General features: G+C 46.1%; 1 protein-coding gene across 1 annotated transcript in view; it reads left to right on the top strand.

The window, feature by feature from the left end:
* Positions 1-15,762, top strand: part of LOC119402449 (cytochrome P450 4c3) — a 215,430-nt gene that overhangs the window by 172,464 nt on the left and 27,204 nt on the right. Inside the window, exon 9 of the mRNA XM_037669602.2 lies at positions 9,222-9,288. Within this exon, the coding sequence (XP_037525530.1) occupies positions 9,222-9,288 (67 nt within the window). The remainder of the gene's footprint in view (positions 1-9,221; positions 9,289-15,762) is intronic.

Genomic DNA, 15,762 nt, shown 5'->3' with positions numbered 1-15,762 from the left:
CGGTGAAACGACCTTCCGAACAGCATCGCCCCTACCGCGTAGTCACGGCAAACTTATCGACCATGAACTTGAAAGCGGGGTACCAGCGAAAACACACAAACACCTACACAAGAAGAAGGCGTTACACGCGACGAACGCTGCATTGTCAGCTGTGCTTTATTGGAAATTGCATTGCCGCACAAGGCTTCTCACGCATGCGCACTGCCGTCGCTTCCTACGACACGTAACACTTCAAACTTATTTTTTACGCTAACTAGGCACGTTCTTTCGACGTCAGAAACAAGGACGTATCGCTGACACAATTATATTTATGATTCGCAATATGAAATGCTCCTAAAATCTCCCGCGAATATCTTGTCTTTCCCCTACCCAAAATGGTGGTGCGATCAAACATCGGCTTACTAGATTTGCATTTCATGCAACTGCGGCAATGAACAGCCAGATTGCTTCCCAAGTCCCCGCTCAAGGATGTATTATGTTCTTGCAACCGCTTATTTATACACCTTCCCGTTTGCCCAATATAAACTTTGCCACATGCTAGTGGAACATAAATCACACCAGTCTGGCACTCAACAAAGGGTTTCGTGTGCTTGACTTGACAGGCCTCTTTCCCTTTCCCCTCGATTCCTATCCTCGTACAAAACCCTGCCAATTTGCATGGTTCGGAAAAAACCACGCTGACACCTTGCTGTTCAGCCACTCTCTTTATGTTGTGAGAAACTTTATGTATGTAAGGTATCACTCCGAAACCCTTCATTTCCTCTGAAGGCTTCCTAACTGTAAGCCCCTTCACTTTTTTCAACCCAACTTTCGCTACAGACCTAATGACCGAGAAAGGCACCAACTGGCCCAACAGCTAGCGCTAATGCACATGATAAACCATATCACTCATAATGCTTAGCTGGTACATTTACTTCTATGATTCATACATCCCTCTTTTCTTTTTAAATTTCCTTTTCATTAGCTTAGTGAGGTTGTTGTTTTCATTTTTGTTTATTATGTGCACCGTTATCCCAGCTAGTATCGGCAAACTGCGCAATTCGTGCATTGCGCTTGCATTCGATATGACGATTCCCTTTTGTGTTTCAAACTTGCCAGTTCATAATGTCTTATAATCTAACGTCAAATATCAGTAGCTTTGTACCTGCACATATTGTGCTGTACTTGCCGTCGTTCTTGATGCTAACCTGAGTAGTTCTTACCTTTGCATCTGACCCCCCTACCCAATGCCTCTGCAAGGCCTGTAAGGTTCTTGTAAATAAATAAATAAATAAATAAATAAATAAATAAAAGTGTGCGTTCCCTGTTATCTGCACGACCCTCGCGCCAGCCCGCGGGCCTTGGCTTCATTTATTACAGTTAATGCCTCTCATGAAAGTGCAAATTCTTTTATCTTTTGCTGAAAGTGCCACTAGCTACGTGAACAGCCCGGGAAAGGCACAAGGTTTGTGCCTCTCCCGCGCTGTTCACGTGGCTATAGAGTAGCCCAGTAGCACACCTTGCTTCAGTACCATTAGGTTTGTGCTTTTCTCCGGTACAACGCATTCATATGCTGCTTCTAAATTTACGCTCGGCAAGTGTGGGTATACCAGCCCTGTGTTCGCGACACTTGCCTTCGGAGGGCCCGCGTTTGAGCCCCGCCTCGCCAAGAAAATTTATTTCTTTATTCCTTGGACAAGCGAGCGCCAGCGCCGGCACAATGTCGACTAAGACGCTGTAACTGGTGATGTTTTACTCGCTAGAATTGTTGCACATCCACTTTACAGAAGCACACAACCTTCCTCTCGGTGCTGCGTTTAGATAGGCAAGTTATGTGTCTGCTTACGGAGCGTTTGCGTCACTTCAGGCGCACTTGGATACCCACAGCAGAAGCGATTTTTATGACTGCGGTATATGAGGAAACCTTTTTCGAGCAAGCGCTAAGCACGTAGTGCGAAAACGAGCTATGCTTATGCAACCCATCCGGTACGCTTACCAAGAAGGTCATCACGCGAGACGACGCGAGGCGTGTGTGAATAATTTTTTCCCCTACTGTGTACGTGTCTGGCGATATTGACGTAGAATCGGAGGTCTAGTTCACTTCGCTAGAGTTGCACAAGAACGAGGTCACTGCTTGCGTCACAAAGAAGTGTAGCTGGGTGATTCCACGTAAGATCGAACAAACGATGGCTGGTCGACCTCTCAAATTTATTTCAAAATTTTATATATTATTGCCTGATGAGTGGAAAGAAGAGATCCGCAATTTGTTTTGCCACCAAAAATTTTTTCGAACCACAGGAAATCAATAATGACGAAGAGGTGGAGTGGAGCGCTCATCCGCTCTGCTGTTTTGGCCAACTTTCGTTATGAATTGCACAAAATATATTAAAGTTAGGTAGCTGAAATTTATTTACCTAAATATATGCATGTTTTTGCTTCTGCTCAGGTATTTTTAGTTTTTATGTGTGGTGTAGATGTTTTTATAAAAAACCTCAAAAATGGCCCAATCGACAAAATTTTCTTTACTTTGAAGGTCTTTATCTGAAAAAGCCTTGTAGCAGAGGTACGAAAATTCCGCATTACGTTCTTCGCATGCGTATCTACCAAACTGCCAAATCTTGTATTTATATAACTTTTCAGTAAAGAGATATGATCGGGCTAAGTTCAAGAAAACACCGAACAATGAAAACTTCTGACGACAATTAAAAAAAAACCCATTTTTTTAAATTTCTTAAACTTTGTCCACTTATTCTCCTCCACATCAGCTTTCACAATCATTAAAAACATGTTGCATAATGTCGTTGCACTAATAGTTACGGCCCCTCCAATGAGACCCTTAGGCAAGGATGGGCAATTCCGACTTCTTGCCCAGCAAGTGTATAAAATGCAGGCAGGATTGAATTTCTTTTTATTAAAAGGTCAGCAGGTACCTAAAAAGGTGTCGCCGGCACTGAAGACGTTAATTTTGAAATTATTTGGTCACTGCAGCGGCCACGAGCGCGGAGCTACCGAGTAGGCGCGCGCGCACCCGAGATGCTCGTTGTAAGAGACGGCGCAGTGAGAGCTCGTTCTCGCGTCCTCAGACCGATTGAGTTCGAAACAGCAACACCTCTCGGGTGACCTGAACGCACGTGCACCGGTAGTCGCAGTGATCTGGTTAATTGCGTCGATTTCTTTTTCAGGGGGCATAAGAATGTCATCGTTAAACTGTGCGTTCCGTGAATATCTTTCATTGCAGTGGTAGCAAAAGCACGCGTAGCACGAGTAGTCCGTCTCACTCACAGTCACTGATCTTTCGGGCGTTAAACGTTCCTTCAAAGCTTTTATGTCTAGGTCGGTAACTCTGCGAAATTTTGGCTTCTTTGCAATAATTAAAGGAGTACTGACACGATTCTGAGACATCGCAAAAGGGACATTTTTTGCTTCGTTGGCATGCAGTGTTCACGCTGTCCACACACTGGAGTCGGAGAACACGTATAAAATATTTTAATTTGACTTTGAAGTTTTCGTCGCTGAGCATTTGCAAGCCAGCCACACTGCAAGGACATTATCCCGACAAGTCAAGACAGTTCCCCCGAGTTCGCGAGTTCTGCGTCCTGCATGCAGCCTAAATCGTAGAAATCACTGTCAGGGTCACTGGACGACAATTCACTCATCGTTGTCTATTGCACCACGAGCAGATGACGGATTTCCCGCTAGTACGTCGCGAATTTCTGTATCTCCGTGACGTCACACTGCTATGAAACGACACTGAGAAGCCACCCCCTCGATATCGAAACCGAAAGTGTCTTTTTTAAGGTGGCGCTAATTAAAATATATAGGATGCATTCCCAGGCACCACAATAGTCGTTTTAAGTTTCTCGACACCAGTATTTTTTATTTAGAGCAACAATCCGAAATTTTTTAAAATTCGTGTCAGTACTCCTTTAAGCTTCTTGTGCTTCGAAAGGTAGTCTCCACAATAGACTCATTCAGAGCTATACTTTCTCGTCATGAGACGCACAGGAGGAGTAGAGTAAGAGCAAAGCACAAGAACTATCCGCGCCGAATTAAGTGTGAACAGCGCACCGAACGCGCGGCCAGTTCACGCCGTCTGCTGCCGACATCTAATATAGACATGATGAAAGCAAATAGCGCGAAAAAACGTAAGACTAGACGAAGAAGGCTACAGCACAAGCGCATACTAACAACTGAAGTTTTATTAGAAAGACGAAAATATATAGGCAACCCAAACCACATGTTCACCACAAACACAACCGAAAACCTTAGATGTGCGCATCCAGGTATGTTATCTCTGCCTTAGTTAACGCAAGGGAAGGCTTTGCCACACAGTCATCTCCAGCTTTCAAAATGAAAAAAGCCTCAACTAGCTCACGTGCCGTCTGGTCCCTATGACGTGCGAGCACTTTCGCATCAGACAAGCGAGGAGTACACCTACACTCACGGCAGTGCAGGGCCAAATTAGACGACGGCTGCCCATTCAAAGATCGACGGTGATCTTGCAGGCGCGCATTCAGACAGCGGCCTGTTTGTCCTATATAGTATTTACCGCACGTGAAAGGCACCTGATATACAACCCCCTTGCCACAAACCGAAGGGCTGTCCCTGTGTTTCACCTTACACTCATGCCATTTCTGCGCAGTCCCATCCACCTTCCTTTCAACAGCGGCGCATACTCTACCAAGCTTATTCTTGGCCGAAAAAACAACATCTATATCATATCTGGCACCAACCTTCTTGAGACGATGGGAAATACCGTGCAAGAAAGGGATACTAGCGAGAGGCTTCTTCTCACGTACCCTATCATTTTCGACTGAGCCTTTCAACTCAGATTTCAAGGTCGCGAGAATCCTTTCACACAGGCGGCCCAAATTAGCAGTAGGATAGCGCGCTTCTCGGAGCCTGTCCAGCTGCTTATTGAAACTTTCACACAACAGGTGCGGGCACGTTTTCTTTAAAGCGGAAGTCAAACAAGAAACCGCAACGCCATTTTTCACTAACTTAGAATGACAAGATTGGAAGTCTAAAATTGGCTTCACTGAACGCGGGGAATACTGTGTGGCAAAGCCTTCCTTTGCGTTAACTAAGGCAGAGATAACATACCTGGATGCGCACATCTAAGGTTTTCGGTTGTGTTTGTGGTGAACATGTGGTTTGGGTTGCCTATATATTTTCGTCTTTCTAATAAAACTTCAGTTGTTAGTATGCGCTTGTGCTGTAGCCTTCTTCGTCTAGTCTTACGTTTTTTCGCGCTATTTGCTTTCATCATGAATTACCAACTCGCCCAACAATCAATCCTTCTAAGTAATATAGACAAGCGCATCCGGTTAGCGATAGTTTTGCTTTTCTTTCCTTTGACAATCCATATTTTGCTTTGCCACTGGAGCGCCACGTTCATGCTTTCCACTGATCGCAACTGGCGCAGCGCAGTTTCTGTGGCAGCAGCGTGCGTGAAGCGAGCGCTCACAGCTCCCTTATAGAGTTTTCATCTTGCTTCCATCTCCGCCGTGTTATCAGCGCCTAGCTGAGATGCGAACAGAGGGCGGATAGAATAGCGAAGCTCCAGTGCACGTGCGTTCAGGTCACCCGAGAGGTGTTGCTGTTTCGAACTCAATCGGTCTGAGGACGCGAGAACGAGCTCTCACTGCGCCGTCTCTTACAACGAGCATCTCGGGTGCGCGCGCGCCTACTCGGTAGCTCCGCACTCGTGGCCGCTGCAGTGACCAAATAATTTCAAAATTAACGTCTTCAGTGCCGGCGACACCTTTCTAGGTACCTGCTGACCTTTTAATAAAAAGAAATTCAATCCTGCCTGCATTTTATACACTTGCTGGGCAAGAAGTCGGAATTGCCCATCCTTGCCTAAGGGTCTCATTGGAGGGGCCGTAACTATTAGTGCAACGACATTATGCAACATGTTTTTAATGATTGTGAAAGCTGATGTGGAGGAGAATAAGTGGACAAAGTTTAAGAAATTTAAAAAATGGGGTTTTTTTAAATTGTCGTCAGAAGTTTTCATTGTTCGGTGTTTTCTTGAATTTAGCCCGATCATATCTCTTTACTGAAAAGTTATATAAATACAAGATTTGGCAGTTTGGTAGATACGCAAGCTAAGAACGTAATGCAGAATTTTCGTTCCTCTGCTGCAAGGCTTTTTTGAGATAAAGACCTTCAAAGTAAAGAAAATTTTGCCGATTGGGCCATTTTTGAGGTTTTTTATAAAAACATCTACACTACACATAAAAACTAAAAATACCTGAGCAGAAGCAAAAACATGCATATATTTAGGTAAATAAATTTCAGCTACCTAACTTTAATATATTTTGTGCAATTCATAACGAAAGTTGGCCAAAACAGCAGAGCGGATGAGCGCTCCACTCCACCTCTTCGTCATTATTGATTTCCTGTGGTTCGAAAAAATTTTTTGGCGGTAAAACAAATTGCGGATCTCTTCTTTCCAGTCATCAGGCAATAATATATAAAATTTTGAAATAAATTTGAGAGGTCGACCAGCCATCGTTTGTTCAATCTTACGTGGAATCACCCAGCTGTTATTCGCAAGACGAGATCGGCATTCAGAGCGTGACACGTGCGTGCTGTACGTATCCTATCTACAAACGCCACAAAAGAAGAAAGAAATGCCAGACGTTTCAATCGATCGACTTACATCATGTTACGTTTCTGAATATGTTAGCTGCCGTGTCATATTTGTCATCAAAATGGTGAGTTGTTCAGCATATTGCGTAGGGTAGCGCCGAAGCGGTTCAGAAGAAAGTGCACATGACAAGAACGACGCTCACTTGCTACTGGTATGAAAAACTTCCCACTACGAAAGTTTATGCCCAAGAGCTGTCACAACAACATTATCTCCACTCTAAAAATAGCACAAAAAGCATAGGAGGGGAAGGGGAGGGGCAAAGTCTTGCCTCCCCCCCTCTTAGTCACCTAAGAAGGGGGGGGGGGCACAGTCTGCCCCATACATTGACTTGGTAGGTAGGTGGGGGCCGCTGCGATGAAACCCCCGGTTGAGGAACCCTGCGCACGCCTATGACAAAAAGTAATGCCACATCAAAGGGAAGTATACAGTATCAAAGTAGCAGAAAGATAGCTTGGAGGGAGTGCATTTTTTTAGTTAAACCATTCAATTGCTGGAACGGAACTTTAATTCCTTCGTCATCAGATGCACATGTCTGCTTCATTGTTAATCTGGCCCGCCCCGAGAATTTCTCTTCCGCGCCTGCCCTTTGCTCAACTTGTGACCTCCTCGAGACGTGCTTTGCAAGCGCGTTTTCTGCAGTGCCCGGGTAGGTGCGCTTCGTCATTTTGAGCCGTCAGCGAAATCGAGTGCTCTTTTAGCCTGTCGTTAAGACATCGGCCTGTTCGGCCGATGTAAGGTATACCGCAACTGAGTGGAGTACTACTTCCGCGGCGCAGGAGACAAAAAGGTTTCGTATGCTTCTTCTCGCACACTCTTTTTTTTGTGTGTGTGTCCACCAGCAAGGGCACACAAACGCGAAAGCTTTATTAGGGCTGAGAAAACCAGGTCGACGCCGTGCCGATCCTCTCAAGATTATGCGAAATGGCGTGAATGAATGGCCTGATAACATAATTGTTAGACCTCCGTCGTGGCGGCCCATTGGGTGACGCGTCAAGCTTCTTAAGGAGGGATGATGCCGCAGCAACAAGCAAATTGGAACGAAACCCTGAAGAGAAATGGAAGGGAATCCCGAAGCAGCCGTTAATGGACCCAAGTCGCGCGCTCCTCTCCGTGCCTTTCCCCAGCGGCCGTCGTGACATCACATGTCCGATCAGGTGATGCTACAAGCAACTACAGTGTACTAGAATAAAGCAACAGACGCTGCCAAGTAGGCGAAAAAAAAATCTGTCTGCTAGCAAGCAAGCGCGCTCTTTGCATTTTCTCCTCGCTCGGCGAGAAGCGGAGACGTGCCGAGACGAATGAAGTCGAGCGAAGAGCAAAAAAGCGAGGGCAGCGTTTAGATTATCAAACGCGTGTAACTCCGCTAGCGTTCGCTATAGACTCTTGCACAACTGCAACGCCACAACTATATTTCGACCTCGTAGTGGCTTAGGTTAAACCATCACCTGGTCACGGGGTACCACAGCGGCAAGGCTCCGAGCCTGCGCAGCTGCGACGCCTCTCCGCAGTAGATCACGTAACGTGACGTCACGCCTCATAACCAGCTTTCATGGGGATGGATGGATGGATGCTATGAGCGTCCCCTTTATAACGGGGCGGTGACAAGTGTGACACCAGGCTCGACAAAAAATAACCCTTTACTCTTCTTTTTCTTAGTGTTGGCCTAATGTGTTTACTTCAATCATAGTCCCTGAGGGACTATGCTTCAATTAAAACTATCTTACTCCAGAAAAAAAAAACGTAAGTTTTCAGCTCCGTTCTCTGCCCTTTACGGCAGAATGCCCTTATTTTTTTTCCAATATTTATTTTTGTCCTTTCTCTCTAATTCTCTGCCACCAATACTCTGTCTCTTATTTCAATCGCGGGTGTGTTCAGCTTTCCGTTGTCTCTAAAACCCAAGGCATCATGTAGGCTTGTGCCCAAACGTACACCTGGGTGGATGTCTCCACATTCAATCAGAACATGTTCCGCCGTTTCTTTATCTTCCCCGCAGGAAGTGCATTGTTCTTCTTCTTTACTGAATCTCGCATTTATAACTACCCGTTCTAAGGCAACCCGATCTCGCTTCAAACAGTGAAGCGCTTCCCCTTGAATTATCGTAAAATGCCTCCCTCCTTATTTAATTTTTGACCCTTCGGTATAGTTACTCAAAGCCGGTTTTTTCTCCATAGCTGCCGTCCAGTAAATCCTCTCCGCCTCTCTGACTTTTCGCTTACCGCTCTTTGTTGACATACTGCTTACACTACCAGCCGGATATTTACTAGTGAGCCTCCTAGTATTCTCAGGCGAATTCATGCATAAAGAATGCTGTATTTTTTTTTTATGGTAATTCGCCTGACATGATCGATGGACGGACATGCAGTTTTTTTTTTTGTTGAGTGTGCGCGGAAATGTTTAACTATTTAAAATGAGATCAGAATAGACGGCATCACTGATGTGAAGGAAATGTAAAATTACAGAAGTTTCTGTCAGGCACTGCAGCGACGAAACGAATTTTATGTGTCCACTTTTTTGTAGGATTTCAATTATAATCTAAACACGCTCAACGTTGGCACTGAGACATTGGTCATCTTTTCTGTTGCAGGAGGCCCTTCGACTTTACCCTCCTATTCCACTTATTGCGAGGGAGCTTGGAGAAGATGTACTTTTTGGTAAGGTCAATAAATTGTTCGCACATATTCATGTCATTGCACGCTTTGCTCACTAGATTCCAACCACAAACCTCTCACAGCAAAAAGTGCACAGCAACTCCCGCAGTTCTGCAATATTGCGTAAGCATTCCGGCGCTTAAGTAGACCATTTTCTAGCAGCTGTCTTGAAGATTCAGCCGCGTTTTTGCTTTGCTAGCACGGTGAGCACAAGTAGCATGATGGCCCTCAAATTCTCCTTGAGATCGAGTACCATTTAATTATGCGTTATTTTCACTGAAGGCTGTTTGCGCGTGGGAATTTCTCCAGTCCAGGGGTGAGGCAGCTGTGCATATTGCGCATTTTTTATACAATTCCGTTTTCTTGCGCCAAGCTGCTCCAAAAGCATGAAAATCGCAAGAAGTGCGCCGAACTGCTCCAAAACAGCCTCCAAAGCTAGAATTTCGGTGCCCACGTCAGCTTCGTTGGGGAAAAAGGCCGAGTTGACAACATGATTTTCCAAATTGCGCCTGTAGCATCGCATGGGCTACCGAAAAAGGAGACGCTCGCAAAACGCGTAGACGTGTTCAACCGTGTTTCTTCTATGCACCTTTCTAATGAGGGCTCCCATGATGCCGCCATAACCTCCTCGGGGTTGTAAATATGCGTGGCGCCCGAGGAATGTTCTGCCGTGCCCCGAGCATGCTGCTGCTTCTCGCTAGGCTGTCTTCTGGCGCTATCAAGTGGCATGCGTAGCGGGAATGGCTCTCAGATTCTTCGTTGTGCGTAGCGTATTTCTCCGGCCGCAATGGTTTTCGCCTGCTGCGTGTGGTCACCTACGCGCGCGTTTGCTGTGGGAGTGTTTGTACCGTTACGACCCATACCGTGCACGGGAGAGGCATCACAATTGTTGCATCAACGCGGCGACAACTAGCTTCCTGCACGCGACGCGTCTCCGCAATGCTCTAACGGTTTTTCACGCCGAAGCCGGCAGCGGACTGATGCGAAGCGCCTTTGTGTCGTTCCCCAATAAAAGCGGGCAGTACGCTTACAACGGCGCTATGCTCGCAGTACCTCACGCGATAGACAGTGCGAGATAGCTTTATGAGATAGTCAATGCGGCGATGTATCTTGGCGCCTGCGCCGCGCTCTCGAAGGCTGTCCCGCACGAGGGGGCAGCGAACGGCGGTAGTGCGCCTTTGTTCTCGCCTGTTCAAAGCGTGTAGTAGGTTTGATGCTACGCCAACCGCGAGGCCGAGCTGAAGGCGCTGATTGTGATGCCCTCCTTACAAACACTGATCTACAGGAAGCTCTGCAGAAGCTTGAAAAGCTAAATAAGCAGATCTACAAAAAAAAGATCACTTTCACCGCAAGTGAAGCAGTGAATGCGATAGCATCAAATTGCAATATTATACGAAGTAAGGCTGGCAGCAGGGGCGTAGCCAGAAATTTTTTTCGGGGGGGGTTCAACGATACTTTATGTATGTTCGTGCGTGCGTTTGTATGTGTGCGTGTATATATACACAAGCAAAACTGAAAAATTTCGGGGGGGGAACCCCCCCAACCCCCCCCTTGGCTACGCCCCTGGCTGGCAGCTAACTAACACTTATGGATCCGATCTCGCGTAACTACAAAACGCTGCTGTAAGAGAATACGGCTGCTCAAAGGAGAGAAGCGTTGAGATCACAGCACTGAGAAGGGTATACGAGCCGTCTGTGATGCCGCGCGTGCGCCAGCGATCGCGACCGCGCCCTTAAAGCCGAAGTCTACAGTTGCTGCTCTAGCGGCCCCCTCCCCCTCGCGTCCCTTCGTGCTCCTTCAAGACGGGCGGGCGTTTCTTCTCTGCATGAGTAGCAATCAACGGTAGGCCTGGCGTGCGGTGTATCGCAGTGACTATTCTGTGGTCCAGACCACAGAATAGAGTGCAGCTTTATTCTGTGGACCACACGATAAACTTGCGCGCTGTGGGCTGTGCAGAAATGTTCTGTAGCCCAATCAGCCCACCTCTCTTGACGATGGTTTCTGTGCACCAGACCACAGAATAGAGTCCCAATCTATTCTGTGGACCAGACCACAGGGTAAACTGCAGCTTTGTTCTGTGAACTAGACCACAAAATAAATTGCTTTATTTTGTGGACCACACCAAAGAGACTTGTGCTGTGGACCATGCGCACCAGACATCGCTGTAGCCCAAACAGCCCACCTCTCTTGACGACGAGTTTCTCTCACAAATTGGTAGGGTTTATTCTGTAGTCTAATCCACAGAATAAGCACTGCGCCCTCCTCTCTTGACAGCTTCTCTCGCGAATCGCAATATTCGCTCGCAGCTTTGTGAATAAGTCCGGACCAAGGAGGCCATTTCCGGGCATAGTACGCGAGATGGAAGACGCTTATGCGTGAAAGGTTCGAAATACGAAGGCGAAGCCCACCTTTGGCATGCTTGCTGGTCTGACATGCCAAAGCAGGTAAACTTGTCGTGAATTGAAGGAGCAAAAAGAAGGCGTATAATAACAAATGACAGCGGTTCTAAAAATTTCTGGACCTGATCTATCAAGTGCGGAACACTTTCACCACAGTTCATTTGTGTCATGCAAAAAGAAAATGTGCACTAAGATCTGCACGGGAGACTGAAATTTTGAGCGATATCCCCGATTGTGCTAACACAGCCACAGATCTCCTTAAGAACAGCGTCAACGCCACCGCGAGAAGGGGATCATAACGACAAAGGGCGACACTACTAAAATACTCTGGCCCTCCTGGCCCTGATCTCTCGCGTCAGGACACACTTCAGTCACTTTCACCGCAGTGCATTAGTGTCGTGCAAAAAAAGTGCACTGAGATTGGCAAGGGGCTACTTTAGCTGGTTCTGTAAAGTTTCCAGACGTTGACGATCATACAAGTACTCGCAATTATACGGCGCGTGCAAGTGTATCTAATTAAGTGACAAAGTGTGCTGTGTCCAGTGACAACTAGTAGGTTGTCGCCAATCTTATTGCGCTTTTTTTTTGCTTGACACAGGTGTACTGCGGCGAAAGTGGCTTAATTAAGCGTTGCGTACTCGATGGATCAAGGCCAGAAAATTTTATACACGCTGTCATTTGTTATTATTGTTTTCTTTTCGCGGTGGCGTTAGCGTTCTTTTACGGGTGATTTATGGCCGCGCCCATTCAGAAGGATTGCTCAAAATACGTGTCTCTCGTGCAAATGTTAGTGCACTTTTTTACATGACACAAACGTACTGTGGTGAAAGTGACTTTAGTGTTTCGCACGCGATAGATCAGGTGCACGAAATTTTAGAACCGCTGTCATTTGTTATCATCGTTTTGCTGCTTCCGTTTACAATAACAAGTCTATCTGCGGCTGATATCAATACTGGCATATGACAAAACATTGGAATCTTTCACGCATACGCGTCTTCAATAGCGATTCACAAAACGGCGAGCACATATTGAGATTCGCGAGAGAAGCTGTCGTCAACGGAGCTCGTGCGTTGGCAAATCGAAGTCTTCATGGGGTGGGTTCAGTTCCTTCTGAGGGCATTAACAGTGCCTGTTCTGTGGACCAGACCACAGAATGAACCCTCGCAATTTGTGACAGAAAACCGTCGTCAAGAGAAGTGGGCTGCTTGGGCTACAGAACATTTCTGCACAGCCCACAGCGCGCAAGTTTATTGTGTGGTCCACAGAATAAAGCTGCACTCTATCCCCTCTATTCTGTGATCTGGTCCACAGAATAAAGCTGCACTCTATTCTGTGGTCTGGACCACAGAATAGTCACTGCGTTATGTTATCGCATGCGCCCTCCGTACAACGGGGATCGGTCGGCTCCTTTCACCTCGGCCTCAGCCGCGTTCGTCCTCGCTCGCGCGCTTTTACCCAAGGGTAAAACATATGATGCGCGGGGGATGTTATCGGTTTAGACTTTATACGGAACATGACTGCGATGCCGACCGCAAAAACCTGTTCAGAATGTCCATATAACTGGTATCGCAATGAAAGCCAAAGCAGTAACCTCGTAAATTATATCACTGATCTTAAAAAGGCCGACTGCTATGTAACTGCAATTCTTGTGCAATCACATTCTTTTTGTTGTTGTTTTTTTCTAATTTTTATGAAGTGAACGTAGTTCGCAGAGCCTTTTTCCCAATTAATATTTCATACACTTCTTACTCGGGCTAGATAAGTCGCGTAGTATTTAAAGATTTACGCGTAGTATAGTTCATACCTGGCGATACTTTCTCCAAAGGCTGCTTCAGTGTTACGTCTATCCCTAGGCAAATGTAAATATGTATTTGTCCCCCCCCAAGTTGCTACAAATCTGTTTTTCAAGCTCCTGAGACGACATAAAAAATTTCGCTAACTGCTCTAAATCACGGTTCTTCTGCTCCAAAATCGAAATTTTGCTGCTCCAAACACTGCTCCCAAATCAATTTCAGCCGTCTCACCCTTGCCAGTCTCAGTGAGAGCTTCCCGCTCTCCCATAGTACTCCGACACAATACTCTTAATCGTCAAACATTTCTTCTAGGCATGATGGAGTGTGAGCATTGTTTGAAGTTTGGTTTATTTTTCCCCACAAAGTACAAAAACAGTTGCACTTGAGATGTGGTTGGGAAGGTGGGAAAAAAGCTACATGCAAGTAGCTTGACTTGATTCATTGATTCGCCGCAAGGGCGAATCAATGAATGCGATAGCAAGAAAAGCGGCCCGTGATGGACGCGCTGCAACTAGCGCGCGTCCATCACTACCCGGCCGCTACTAGACAGTTTTAGTTTTACGTACGTAGGGACTTCAAGTACGCAAACGTGAAAAGTACACGTACGTTACGTGCACGACATCTGGAACGCTTTTAGCTACACGTACGAGACGCGCGGTGAGAGCTACCACGTAGCTCCATCTGTTTGGAATCATAAACACTGCAGTAGCTTGTTCGAGCGTCCGCGCGAGCAGACAGCGGAAGGGCAAGGTTCTCCTTGCGCAAATATTAGAAGAAGCGAGAGAGCTGGCCGACGCCTTTAAAGGCGAACTCCGGCGATTTTTTGGCCATGTCAAAGTAATGGTGCTTTTATGTTCCTGAGACGCTCCTGTTACGGGCCCGATAGCAGAAATACTCGGCAAATTGGAGAATAATTTTAAGTATTGAATGAAGCTTGTGAGTCATAGGAATATTATTTGCGAAGACCGTGTTGTGATGGAGAAAAAATTACTTTGACTCTAGAAAGTTAGCAAGGTGGGATGAGAAAATGTGCTGCAATACTTTACAAGGAATGTTTGTGGGTGAAATGGGTCGGTAATTTAATAGAGAATGCTGATTAGCTGACTTGAAAAGTGGAATCACCTTCCCCACCTTCTATTCGGCCGGGAGAGACGCGGTGTCCAGTGACTGCTGAAAGAGCTTAGATAAAATAATTGATGAATAAATTTGTGTGGCTTTCAGAGACTTTGAGTTCATTTCATCGCAACTTGGTGAAGAGGGAAGTTTAAATTAATAATTATGTTTTCAATGCCTGTAGGATGCATAGTTATGGGAAGCATAGCGGTGAAGTTTGAACATCGCAAATCTGGCAATGAAACATTTACGTCGTCTGAAAAGTTTCGCGAAAAAACGGCGTTAAGCGTGGATGCGCACTTTTCAGCAGAAATGGCATTGCCAGAACCATCGATGGGGGTTACTGTGTTATCCGCCTTGGCATACAGAGCGGCTGAGATTCGCGTTATGTTACGCTACTAATACTGGCAGTATAAATCAAACACAGGTGCTTTTACGTATGAGAGACATGCGAACAGGGTTTGACATTTATTTGAAACATTTTCAGGAAAGATTCAAGGCTACTTAGGTAAGTTACCGCACGCAGGACTCGTGGCGCAGGAAGGAGTGTTTGCATGCCCTCTTGCTAGATGGCGCCACCTATCCACTTGAGTTAACTTGAGTTCGAGATCGTGGCTGATTGCGCGACTGCGCGTCTTGTGAATCGCAGTGCGTTTGTCGCTTTATGTTTACATACGTTTACACCTCTCCTTTGCATGACCCGACTTTCAATAGCTGCGATGAGACCTGAATACTACCGGCGAGTCTAGCAAGCGTCTCAAAAACTAGTAACAATCGCAGCGTAGTGTAATGGCCGCTATGGCAGCGCCCTTGTGGTCGGAAATTCTAATGCATGAGTCATATGGGGGCCATGCATTAGAATCCGGTGGACGCTAAGTCATATGGCGGACGCTGAGTAGTAGCTTCTTTGCATGTAAAAAAAAAAACGTTGCTATAGGCGAGAGGACGAGAAAAAGGTAAAGAGAGAGAAAAAGAAAGTGAGAAAGAAATAGAAAGAAAGATATGGAAAAAAAACGGACGTAGCTTATTGGTCCCTTGTCATCCCCCCCCCCCCTACGTAGCTTTCAGCGCTCTCGCTGGTACGAAATGAGAAAGTACGTAAAGCGTGCGACAAATCTCTCTAAATCCTCTCGCACTTGACGAATTCTGAAAAATCTAGCGGCAGTCGATTC

Source organism: Rhipicephalus sanguineus, chromosome 8, assembly GCF_013339695.2.
Source record: "Rhipicephalus sanguineus isolate Rsan-2018 chromosome 8, BIME_Rsan_1.4, whole genome shotgun sequence".
NCBI classification, from domain to species: domain Eukaryota; kingdom Metazoa; phylum Arthropoda; class Arachnida; order Ixodida; family Ixodidae; genus Rhipicephalus; species Rhipicephalus sanguineus.
Note: the sequence above shows the minus strand (reverse complement) of the source record. Positions and strands in the feature narration are given on the sequence as shown.